This window comes from Saimiri boliviensis, chromosome 19 (genome assembly GCF_048565385.1).
Source record: "Saimiri boliviensis isolate mSaiBol1 chromosome 19, mSaiBol1.pri, whole genome shotgun sequence".
NCBI classification, from domain to species: domain Eukaryota; kingdom Metazoa; phylum Chordata; class Mammalia; order Primates; family Cebidae; genus Saimiri; species Saimiri boliviensis.
In genome coordinates this window covers 30,286,233-30,297,965 of record NC_133467.1, presented here as the reverse complement: position 1 = coordinate 30,297,965, position 11,733 = coordinate 30,286,233, and the positions used below count along the sequence as shown (strand labels likewise).

General features: G+C 47.7%; 1 protein-coding gene across 2 annotated transcripts; it reads left to right on the top strand.

Moving 5' to 3' along the window:
• Positions 1–629: 629 nt before the first annotated feature.
• FCRLB (Fc receptor like B) lies at positions 630–6,898 on the top strand. Of its 2 annotated transcripts, none has more exons than XM_003943377.3 (6): positions 630–1,342; positions 1,624–1,644; positions 2,003–2,257; positions 4,531–4,797; positions 5,436–5,726; positions 5,923–6,898. In XM_003943377.3, exons 1-6 carry the CDS (start codon positions 1,204–1,206, stop codon positions 6,336–6,338), a joined length of 1,389 nt encoding a protein of 462 aa, XP_003943426.3. In that variant the 5' UTR covers positions 630–1,203; the 3' UTR covers positions 6,339–6,898. The 2 variants fall into 2 exon arrangements, with proteins under 2 accessions (XP_003943426.3, XP_074245953.1); XM_074389852.1 differs by having other exon boundaries at positions 5,581–5,726; positions 5,923–6,284.
• The last annotated feature ends 4,835 nt before the right edge of the window (positions 6,899–11,733 follow it).

Genomic DNA, 11,733 nt, shown 5'->3' with positions numbered 1-11,733 from the left:
CCCCTATTCTAGGATGTGTTATCAAATATGTCCCTGCTTTGTTTGAGATCTACATGACTCTGTCTCTCTTTTATCAAAACCTGCACTCAAAACAGTATCTGAAGTGACCAGCATAATTTAAACAACCAGTCACATTTTTCTAAGAGGCATTTGCACTTTTAAAAGAGGCCAGTCCATTAAGCAAAATATGAGGAGATTCTCAGAGTGGAACTTCAGGCATCGGTCAGAGGGGAAGATACTATCTTACTGGGAGTTGACAGTATCTGATAATTGATCTCCTTCCCTCAGATTTCCAAGGGATCTAGGTGGCCCCGTTCTAAACAACCACAGGTAAGGACAGGATAGAGTCCAAGGAGACATACTATCAGGTTGGAAAATTCATTAAGTATTTACATGAAAATTCAGGTTCCTCATTGCTCGGGTATGGTCACATGGCTCAGAAAGCACAAGAAGAAGAGGTCAGATCTGAGAGGCTTCTGAGGGGCTGATGCAGTGACTTCTCTGCCACAGGTCAGGAGTCCTGGAACTGGGGCATGGTTGGGGAGGGGTTGCAGGGAAGGGTGGGAGGAGGGAAGAAAGGAACAAGTGAGTGAAGTACCACAGGATGAGATCATGGGGGTGAGTAGGAAAGAAGAGGTTTTTTTTTTTTAACTTCTTAAGAACTTAAGAATTTATGAGAACTTAAGATTTCAGGAAGGGAGGAAGAAGAAACACATTGCATTTCTATCCTTGACTGGGGAACTAGATGATAGGGACATGAAGAGTGGTTGGTGAGTCACGCCTTTCCGTCTACTCATTGTGACGATGTGAGCTCCAGGGGCAGGCAACCCAACATTGACCTCTCTAGGTCTCACAACAATGTCTGTCACCAGGAGTGAGCAGGGAAAAGGACCTTAAGGATGTGAGGCTGTGTCTTCCTCGGCTGAGCCTTGCAGGGCTGGCTGGAAGGTGGAGAAGGCATGCGATGGGAGTGGGATGTCAATGGGAGCCTGAAGATGTCAGAGTCATCTGCTGGAGCCTGGGGTTCTATGGAACTCTCTTGTGCTATGGAGGGCCTTCCTTATAGTAGTCAGGGCTAGCCTGAACTGTGAGGTGGCTACAGAGGCGGTAGATGAGACATTTGGGATACCTGATATTCAGCCTGTCTCCCACTCATTCTAATCTGCCATCTTCAGGAACTAGGAGTGGGTGGGAGAAGCAGCAATGTCTCCTGGTACTCAGTGGCATCCCCCGGCCACCTTGTTTCTCTCTGTCCCCTGTCCCCTGCCAGTGCATCTTCATCCTTCTGCCACTGCCGCAGTCAGATCCAAAATGTGGGCACTGACAGCTTTTCTGCTTCTGGGTGAGTCTGCAGTGAGGCAGCAGAATAACTTTGGGTGGTGGAGATAGGGTGGAATGAGCTGCGGGGAGAGGAGGGTGGGTATCCAATCCTCAGTTTCCAAGTGGCTCATTATCTATTTTCGGAGGGATGAAGAAGGGGCTTTCTCAGAGCTTGGGAAACCAGGGGCAGGAGAAGAAAAACAGGTTTTGGGACCATTCAGCCTTTCTTGTTGTCAAGGGGCTCTTTCCTCTCATCACCAACATTCTCCTTCTCCTTCCTCTTCCTTCTTTCTTGTTTTGCAGTTCCAAGCAGTGGGCAAGCTGGTGAGTCTTAAACATTCCTCATCTCAACTTTCTACAAATTCCACTCCAACCCCCTAAGTGACCTGCTCAGGTAGACTCCTCACTTCCTGGCTGCTCTGGGATAGTGTCTCTTCCCACTCTCCTCAACTCCCGGGACTAAATTTGCTTGAAGGTATTTAGAAATGGGTGCTGCTTGGTGGACTGAGAGTCTGTAACCCAATGAATGTGATCTCCTCTCCTGCAGGGATGGGTTAGTACATGGGCTGGGGCCTGGGAGCTGGGGCTTCCTAAGATTTCCCGAACTCAAGACTGTTTCTTTGGGCACCTCACCTTGATTCTCTTTGCATGCTGCCTCCTCTCACCCCGCCTCCCACCCCAGCTACTCTGGAGAAGCCCATATTGTCTCTACACCCACCTTGGACCACGATCTTCAAGGGGGAGCGGGTAACTTTGAAGTGTGATGGATACCACCCACTGCTCCTGGAGCTCCGGCCCATCAACACTCTCTGGTACTTGGGCCACCTACTTCTGCCCTCTCACAAGAAGAGCATTGAGGTGCAGACACCAGGGGTGTATCGATGCCAGACACGGGGAGCACCAGTCAGTGATCCCATCCACCTCTCGGTATCCAATGGTGAGTAGTCTGAGCGTGAGGGGATGGGGAGCATGTGTCTCCTCTGGCAATATGGGCCCTCTGGTGGGAGAGGACACTGGGTCAATCCCAAGGTCCAGGAAACAAGGGCCACACTGGGGCCAATCTTAAGTCTCTGGAGCAGGTAGGGACCTGCATGACACTCTGCAAGAGATGCAGTAAGCACGCCTGGCCCCAAAGGTCCCTTTACCCTCCTGTCACAGTGTGAGGCACAGTGTGAAGATTTCTGTTTGTTTCTGAGACCAGCTCAGAAGAGCAAATGCTCCGAGGACCTGGAGTGCTGGACAGAGAACTTTAGGGGTAGGGGAGTGAGCAGGAAAGGAAACTCACCAAGCAGGAAAGGTGAGTCTCCCTGGCAGACGGAGCATAGATGGAGGATCTCCTCTCAATTGAACAGCGTGATGCTTCTCTGTGCCTCAGTGTCTATCTGTAAGAAAGGGACAATAATGGTATGTCCCTTATTTGGCTGCTTTGAGGATTAAAAGTGAATTATGTTTTGTTAAAGAAAAAAAGCAGGCCGGGCACGGTGGCTCAAGCCTGTAATCCCAGCACTTTGGGAGGCCGAGGTGGGTGGATCATGAGGTCAAGAGATCGAGACCATCCTGGTCAACATGGTGAAACCCCATCTCTACTAAAATACAAAAATTAGCTGGGCATGATGGCGTGTGCCTGTAATCCCAGCTACTCAGGAGGCTGAGACGGGAGAATTGCCTGAACCCAGGAGCCGGAAGTTGCGGTGAGCAGAGATCGCGCCATTGCACTCCAGCCTGGGTAACAAGAGCGAAACTCCGTCTCAAAAAAAAAAAAAAAAGGAGCAATTGAACAAAGCACTTACTCAAAATTTTATTACAGACATGTATATATGTGTACACAGGAGTCAACTGAGAAACTGATTCTCAAGGTGCTTAAAGGGTTTTAAAACAGAATAAGAAAAATAACAATAATTTGTTCATTAAGGTACAGGATTGCCAGGCACGGTGGCTCCCACTTGTAATCCCAGCACTTTGGGAGGCCAAGGCAGGCAGATCATCTGAGGTCAGGAGTTTGAGACCAGCCTGGCCAATGTGGTGAAACTCCATCCACCTCTATAGAGAGATTAAAAAAAAAAAATTAGCTGGGCATGATGGTGGGTGCCTACTTGGGAGGCTGAGGAATGAGAATCACTTGAACCCAGAAGGTAGAGGTTGCAGTGAGCCAAGATCATGCCACTGCACTCCAGCCACTCCAGCCTGGGTGACAGAGCAAGACTCCATCTAAAAAAAAAAAAAGAAAAAGGAAAAAGGAACAGGATTGGCTACTTCATAGGGAATATTACATCATCTTATTCAGCCTGCTGGGCCACAATTGTATTCAGAATTTAAAGGACATCACTCAGTGTTCAGATTAGCACTTACACACACTGCATGTTCATACTCTGTGGTTTCTTGTTTGGAAACTGTTAGTGATAGCAATAATTATACTGAGTGCAATAGGAGTAATTACTGCACAGATTGAGAGTGTATGTGGACCGGGGCTATTACTTGCAGGACCCCTTCTCAATGTACAACACCCAAAATGGCATCTGCTCTGTGCTAGGGCTATGTTAAGTGTGCTTTGATGATCACCAGGTAATTATGGGGTGCTGTGGGAGACACCTTAGGCTGTCCTGGGGTGTCAGGGAGGTTTTCTGGAGGAGATGAGGTCTAAGCCTAGACATGCAGGACAAGCAGGCCTCAACTTAAACAGGTGGAAGAGGGTCTACTTGGCTGAGGAAATAGCAGGTACACAGGCCTTGCCCTCAGAGCAAGGCCAATTATCTCAACAGTTCAATATGGCTGGAACTTAGCCTGTTAGCAGTGCGAGGTGAGGAAAGTAGAGAGGAAATGGGGTAGGGGGGAATATTGCCATCGTGCTGGAGAGGTAAGCAGGACCCAGGCAGGAAGACCCTGACACCATCCTAAGGGGGTTGATTCTCGTGGTCAAAACTCTGAGGCTGGAGCCAAGTCTCTGGCATCTTTGCCTCCCTGGCTAAATGAAAGACCAGCCATCCCCCTTCCTCCCCACTCACCTAGGAATATATCTTGCACTATGAGGCTCCTGCGTACCGACCACCAGGGAAGGCCTGTCCGCTCAGGAAAGCAGCGGGAGATGGCGGGGAGGGAAAGGAGAGGAGCTATGGGGAGAAGGCAGGAAGGCTGTGAGAGTGGGAGGTCTCCAGGGCTGGACTCTCTGTGGACGCAAGCGTGTCTGTGGGAGACTCAAGGTGTCTGCCGCAGACTGGCTGATCCTGCAAGTGCCCTATGCTCCAGTGTTCGAGGGCGAGCCGTTGATCCTGCGCTGCCGCGGCTGGTACGACAAGGTGGTCTACAAGCTACACTACTACCACGACGGCCAGGCCGTGCGCTACTTCCACTCCAGCGCCAACTACACGGTGTTGCAGGCGCGAGCCAGCGACAGCGGGCGCTACCAGTGCTCGGGCACCATGCGCATCCCGGTGGAGAGCGCGCCCATGTTCTCTGCTAAGGTGGCTGTGACCGTGCAAGGTGGGAGAGACTAGGGGCCCCGCGAGGGAGGCGAGCGAGCACTGGGAAATTTGGGGACAGGAGCCCGGCGGGAATAGAAGGGGCAGAAGTTCAAATAGCTGCCACTTGGCGGGTTTCTCTTAGACCGCAGACACTGCCTCCTCTCCTACGCAGTGAAGGAGCTCTTGATTCGCAGCCTGCCTGGAGGCTGTTCCCTTTCCCCGACGCACACCCTGGCTTCTCACTCTGGCTGGGGACTCCCATACAGAGGGCAGCTCTGGCCACAGCCACAGCCAGGAGAGGGGCAAACAGGGGCAGGGGCACTGTGGGACTGGGACCAAAGAGCGGCTCCCTAGCGTCCTGCAAGGCAGCGTCTCCTCTTCCAGGCTGCAGAACCCAGGCTGAGTGTCAGCGGGGATGTGACAAGAAGCGTCTGGCCCTGTTCCTCCTCCTGTCAAGCTCTCCCCGTCCCTCGTGGACCTTGTCCCCCTACCCCACATTTCAGAAGGCTCTCCTTCCCCCTCCACGTGGACACACGGCCTCCTCCCCTTTCGTCTGGGTCTGCGGGTCCGCTAGGAGCCCTGGCGGGAGGCAGGCAGGAGCCGGGTCGCGGAGCCGTGGACTAGCAGGCGCGCCTTTGCTCCCCGCCCTCTCCGCAGAGCTGTTCCGGGCGCCAGTGCTAAGGGTGACGGGTCCGCGGGAGGCCCGCGGCGCAGCGCTGGGCGGGGTGGTGCTGCGCTGCGACACGCGCCTGCACCCGCAGAAGCGCGACACGCCGCTGCAGTTCGCGTTCTATAAGTACAGCCGCGCAGTGCGCCGCTTCGACTGGGGCGCCGAGTACACCGTCCCGGAGCCCGAGGTCGACGAGCTCGAATCCTACTGGTGCGAGGTGGCTACAGCCACGCGCAGTGTTCGGAAACGCAGTCCGTGGCTGCAGCTCCCGGGGCCGGGTGAGGGCCTGCATCCGCGAATCTCCCCCGCCTCCCCGCCCCCTTCCCGCCCCCGCCTTTCCCATCTCTCCCTCGCCTCCTTCCTCTTCACCCCTCTTCTGGCCTTCCCCATCCCCCGCACCGCTCCACCCCTCTCCCCCAGCTCAGCGCTAAGAACCCTGCCAGCGGCGCGTGACTGGGCGTGATGCATTCACAGGTTCTCTCCTGGACCCGGCCTCCACCACAGCCCCAGCTCCACCGGCCGCAGCCTTGGCTCCTAGTAACAAGCCGCTTTCCTTCAGAAAGCCCCCGGTGTCCAGATGGGTCCTGTCGGTCACCTCCGTCCCGAATACCACCTCCACCGGGCTGCAGTTTCCGGCGGGCGGCGTCCCGACTGCGGGGCCGCCTGCCTGCTCTCCGCCGACGCCCTTGGAACAATCGGCTGGAGCCCGGAAACCCGACGTGGACCTTCTGCTCCGAGAAATGCAGCTGCTCAAAGGCCTTCTGAGCCGGGTGGTCCTGGAATTAAAGGAGCCACAGGCCTTCCCGGAGCTCAGGGGAACGCCCGAGACCCCCACCTCCCACTTTGCCGTGAGCCGGGGAACCCCAGAGACCACTTTTGTAGAGAGCTGAGGGGCGGCTACCGTCCGGTCTGCAGGCTCATTCCTCCCTGGTCTCTCCTGCTTCCCCCCACGCGGAGTCCTTTGAAAGACATCCGTTTGCATCCTTGCGTTTTGTGGTGGCAGACGATTTCAACTACACACAGCAGTTTGTAACCACAAGCATTCTCTTTGAATTCTCACAGAATTCAGCAAGGAAGTTGAAACCTGTTATTTACTACATTGTACTTTCCCTTTGGAAGTGAGTTTAGTCACCCGTAGCCCTTCAGATAAGCCTATCCAGTACATATTTCCGCACGGGCAGTGTTTTGGTACTTAAGTACATTGAGGTAACTGAGGACTTGAGAATATTTTAGGGTCAAAGTGTAATTATTCGTGATGAATTTACTCTCTGGTAATATTAAAAAGACGTTCAGTCCTATTACTGATGAGTTTACATCTTCAAATAAATCCTGGGTTCTATTTAGTTTTAGAGAGGGAAAGCTGTTTGTGTGGGTCTCCCATTCCCTGGTTAAAGGGGTCAGAGTTCTGTTTGACTCACCCCGGTGCACCCCCTGCCCTAGGGTAGCTAGACAGACTGATGGGCTGCGGTAGCAGCAGGCAGACTAGGCGAACCTTAGCCGTATTAAACAAATGTACCATTTGATTGAGAAATCTTTTCTAGGAAACTTTAAGACAAATCCTCAAAATTGAATTCTCATTCTTAGCAAAATTTTTTTCTTTTCTTGAGATGGAGTCTCACTCTGTCACCTAGGATGGAGTGGAGCGCAGTGGTGATCTCGGTTCACTTCAACCTCTGCCTCTCAGGTTCAAGCAATTCTCCTGCCTCAGCCTCCCAAGTAGCTGGGACTACGGGTGCTTGCCATTTTTTTGGTAATGGTAAGGTGCTTGGCTAATTTTTTGTATTTTTAGTAGAAACAGCTTTCACCGTTTTAGCCAGGATGTTCTCGATCTCCAGACCTCGTGATCCGCTCTCCTTGGCCTCCCAAAGTGCTGGGATTAAAGGCATAAGCCACTGCGTCGGGCCCCTGTTAGCAGCTTTTTTTCCTAAGAAAACATGAACACACCAAGATACACACATGCACAGATCAGTATCCATTCCTGCAATGGTGACTTTACTGTCACTTAGTTAAAAGAAGAAAAGTGAGAAGCCATTTCCATTGCAATTTCAGGGTTATGTTCCTTGAAAGACCCATTTTGATGGTTTTCTCTACTGGAGCCATCAATCCCCTGCAGGGCTAGTGTGACTTGTGCTCAGGAGGTTTCATTCTCATCAGGTCCATGCCCTTCTTCAGTTAAGTTTCACTGTTAAGGCTTAGAGCTGTAACAGCTGGACCCTCTCATCCTTTACTTCTGCTTGATAGAAGTAAACAACCCCATTTATTTCTTAGTTATTAACCAGAATAACATCAACAGCCTTCATCCTATTCTTACTAATATTATTCTTCACCATATTATTACCACAAAGTCACTGAAATTATACAGAGGCAAGTAGGCAGGCTGGTGCACACATAAATTACAATGCAGTGTGATAAGTGCTCTACGAAACACAGGAATTTGGAGAAGAAAGTTGAATCTTTAAGGAAAAGCAAGAATTACCACATAGAGAAGTGAGAAAGATTGAGAGGTATGGCAAGTAGGCTGAGGATGCAAAGACACAGAGAAGTGAAAGACTGTAGTATGTTTAGGAAGCAGCAAATAATTGGAAATGGTTGGAGAATTATGTATATTTATGTATATGTGTGTAGGTATATTTTAGGGAGGAGGTGGCAGAAATGAATATGGGGAAGTAGGAAGGAATCAGAACATGAAAGTCTTGTTAAGAAGTGCTTTATTAAATGAAAGCTGCCAGGAAAATTAAACAACAACAACAAAAAAATGCTTAGCCTGTTGGATACTTGGGATGGATATTTGAAAGCATTCCTGACATAAAGACATCCATATGTCTAACTGGAAGAAATGCTAGCTTAAAATTAGACAGAAAGAATCAAATAAGCATATCTCAGTGAATCTTTGCTTAACTCTGAGAAGGTATGTCCAGGTCCCTGTAATTCATTACTGTTGTCCTAGTCTACACTAGCCTTTGTGGCTCTGATTTCCAGCTTTCTGATGCAGGCTCATCTCACTTCATAGAACTCTCCTCCAGGCCACCTTTCCTAGCTAACTGCAGTCTATTTCAGTGCCCAGGCTCTTTGCCCCTTCTGATTTTGTTCCCCTGAGGTTTCTGCCATCTTGATCTAGACAGGAAGTGACTAACAGTAGTGGCAAGAGGCTTAATAATCAAAGAATCTCAGGTCATTAAAAAAATCAGTTGATCATTTGGAAGAGTACAAAAAAGAGAAATAGTTACTCAAAGGCGAGCTAGGGTGGCAGTATCTCTTTCGTTCATAGCTTTTTGGCAACATCAACATCCTTGTTCTTATTTTGCCCTCTACTTCCATTTAGAACTGGGATGTGGGGGAATGGGGAAGAACAAGAGCTTTTTGGTGAGAATGAAAGTCATTCATGACTCAACCTCCCTGTGTGGGGGAGAGGAATTGACTTTTATGCCTGTAGACTCCATTGTCTCCTTGGTGCACCCCAGCTCTTAAAGAGGAGGGCAGGATCAAGATGATCTTCTAAGATCTCTGTTATTGATCTCCCAGGAAGACCTACAGAAAAAATCCAGTCACATTCCCTTTGGATTACAGCCTTTCATTCTGTCCTCCTGGAGTCTCAGTTTTTTAACTTGACCTTACTCAATGGAAGGGGGATCTTTTTGGGTCTGTGAACCAAAATTAAAATTCTAAGCCCCTCAACAGACTGAATGGACCCCCCTCACAGCCAACGGAATTTCAAAGAAACCTGAAAAACTAGTTTAGGCCATGAAGGAAAGTGGGGGATTGGACATCCCTAATTATACCCTCTCTCTTTTGGAATATAGGCACAACTGCCCAGCATAACATTAAAACAGAGAGCCTAAGACTGACAGAACTGACTCTGTAGCAATAAGATATCAGCTCCAACCTGACTCTGAAATCAAAGTATTTTACCCTAAACTATATTTCTTTGACATATTTTGAAATGACCCTGCAAGGTTGTCTCTTAGAGGGGAAATTTACATTCTGTAGAGAATCCTCTTCCCTCTCCAGGTCTTTTCCTGATCCAGAAGAGATGTAACTAAGAGTCTGACAATTTTTAAGGTCAGATAAGAGACATTCACTGTCTATTCTCTCTGAAGCCTGGAGGTTTCACCTACATGAAAATAACTTTGGCTTCCACAACCCCTCCCTTCCCTTAACTCAAGCTGACTTCAATTCTTCAGCCATAGCTGAACTCTCTCAACCAGGAAATCTTTGAATCCACGTATTACTTAGAAGCTGCCCCTTCAACCCGATTTTGAGATGTCCTGCCTTTCCAGGCCAAACCAATGTATACCTTACATGTATTGATTTATGTTTTTGTTTATAACTTTTATTTCCCTAAAATGTATAACATCAAGCACAACCACATTGGGCACATGTTCTGAGGAACCCCTGAGGCCATATCACGGGCTATGGTATTTAACTTTGGCAAAAGAAACCTACGAATTGAGTGAGACCTGTCTCAGATGCTTTTTGGTTTATAGGTTTCACACTCATGGCTTTTTTCCTAAGAGATTGAATTAAATCCTCTAGGTTAAAGTCCAAACTTCCTATCACAGCATATTGAGCCCATGCATTCTATATGGCCACACTGACCACCTGTTCTTTCCCCAACACACCACTTCCTTTCATGACTTTATTTTTTACATACTTTTGCCTCAATCTTTACAGGAGGGCTATACAGGCCTTCTGAGCCCAAGATTCCTCATTTGCAAAGTAAGGGAAATAACAGTAACCTCAAAGGGAAAGACAAACAGACAAACAAATAAATGGATCCTTTCATCATTAGAGGTTTTAAAAACGGTGATGAGCAGCACAGAGGAGGGATATTAAGCCCAATGTGGGGGTCCAGGAATCAACTTCCTGCCAGTCCCCACTGATGGCCTATTTGTTTCTAAACTTGTGCTGTTTTAAATCATGTTGCAACGAATATCTTTACATCTATATCTTTATGCACATATCTGAATATGTCTGTAGGATAAACTTCTAGAAGTAGAATTGCTGGATCAAAGGATATGTGTCTTTTTAGAATTTCGATAGATAGTTGCAAATTATCTCTCAAAGAGAATGTATCAATTGGTACTTCTACTACTAATTATGAAGGTGAAAGCTTGTTTCTCCTACCTTATCTGCATATGTCTGCAGGATAAACTCCTAGAAGTAGAATTGCTGGATTAAAGGATATGTGTCTTTTTAGAATTTTGATAGATAGTTGCAAATTATTCCTCAAAGAGAATGTATCAATTGGTGCTTCTACTAATTATGAAGTTGAAAGCTTGTTTCTCCTACCTTATCTGAATATGTCTGCAGGATAAACTCCTAGAAGTAGAATTGCTGGATTAAAGGATATGTGTCTTTTTAGAATTTTGATAGATAGTTGCAAATTATCCCTCAAAGAGAATGTATCAACTGGTGCTTCTACTAATTATGAAGGTGAAAGCTTGTTTCTCCTATCTTGATCAAGAGAGCACATCATTGTACTTTTATTTTTTAATTAAACCCACAAAAACCTTTTGCCTCTTTATTCACTGCTGAGTGCCCCTAGTTGGACCCTGATGGATTTGCTCTCCTGTGCCATACAGCAGTCCAGTGGTACAGTCCCCCAAGGGTCAGTGCACTTATTTGTAATGCTAACCCATCCAACTTCTGAATTATTTGCTAGCTGCTCTGTAGTTAAATAACTGTACTTCTGACTATACTTCCTTATTAAATACCGATTTTCTGTCCATTAGAGCTCTTATTCCAAGCTAGATCATTCTAGTCCTTTGAGATTTTCAACATGTACTATTTTTAGCCCATATTGGTTTAGTTTGTTCCCAGTCACTGCACCTGCAAAGATAATTGGTTTCAATGCTTGATATTCTACTTATAATAAGAAGCCTCATATAAATGTACATGCCTGATAGAGCCGAGACTACATAACTGGTACAACACACTGCTGTCTTTTTCAGTTCAAAGGAGCCAGTCTCACTGCAGTGTGGGAGATGACCATTCTCTCATCTCTTAACAGTAAATATACCCCAGTGTATCATGTTAAGTTGTAATAGTGAAGCTAATTAGCTTTGGACCTAGAGGTGGCAGATTTGCATAAAATTAAGAATCTTGGCTCAGGAGTCAATAGACTTGGGTTCAAATGCTGCTTTTACTACTAAACAGCTGGGTAGATTTGGGCAAGATACATTGTCTCTGAAATTCTGTCTCCTGTTTGTAAAACAGCATGATAATTGTATAAGCCTATAGAATTGCTAGAAGGATTAAATGAGATTATGTAAGTAGCGCATCTAA

What these genes read in the sequence shown, in the direction of transcription:
- FCRLB (XM_003943377.3), top strand. Translation starts at nt 1,204, where the DNA reads ATGTCTCCTGGTACTCAGTGGCATCCCCCGGCCACCTTGTTTCTCTCT. An exon ending in GGTGGCTGTGACCGTGCAAG is followed by an intron (nt 4,798 to 5,435) that starts GTGGGAGAGACT and finishes CCCTCTCCGCAG; the next exon opens with AGCTGTTCCGGGCGCCAGTG. An exon ending in GCTGCAGCTCCCGGGGCCGG is followed by an intron (nt 5,727 to 5,922) that starts GTGAGGGCCTGC and finishes ATGCATTCACAG; the next exon opens with GTTCTCTCCTGGACCCGGCC.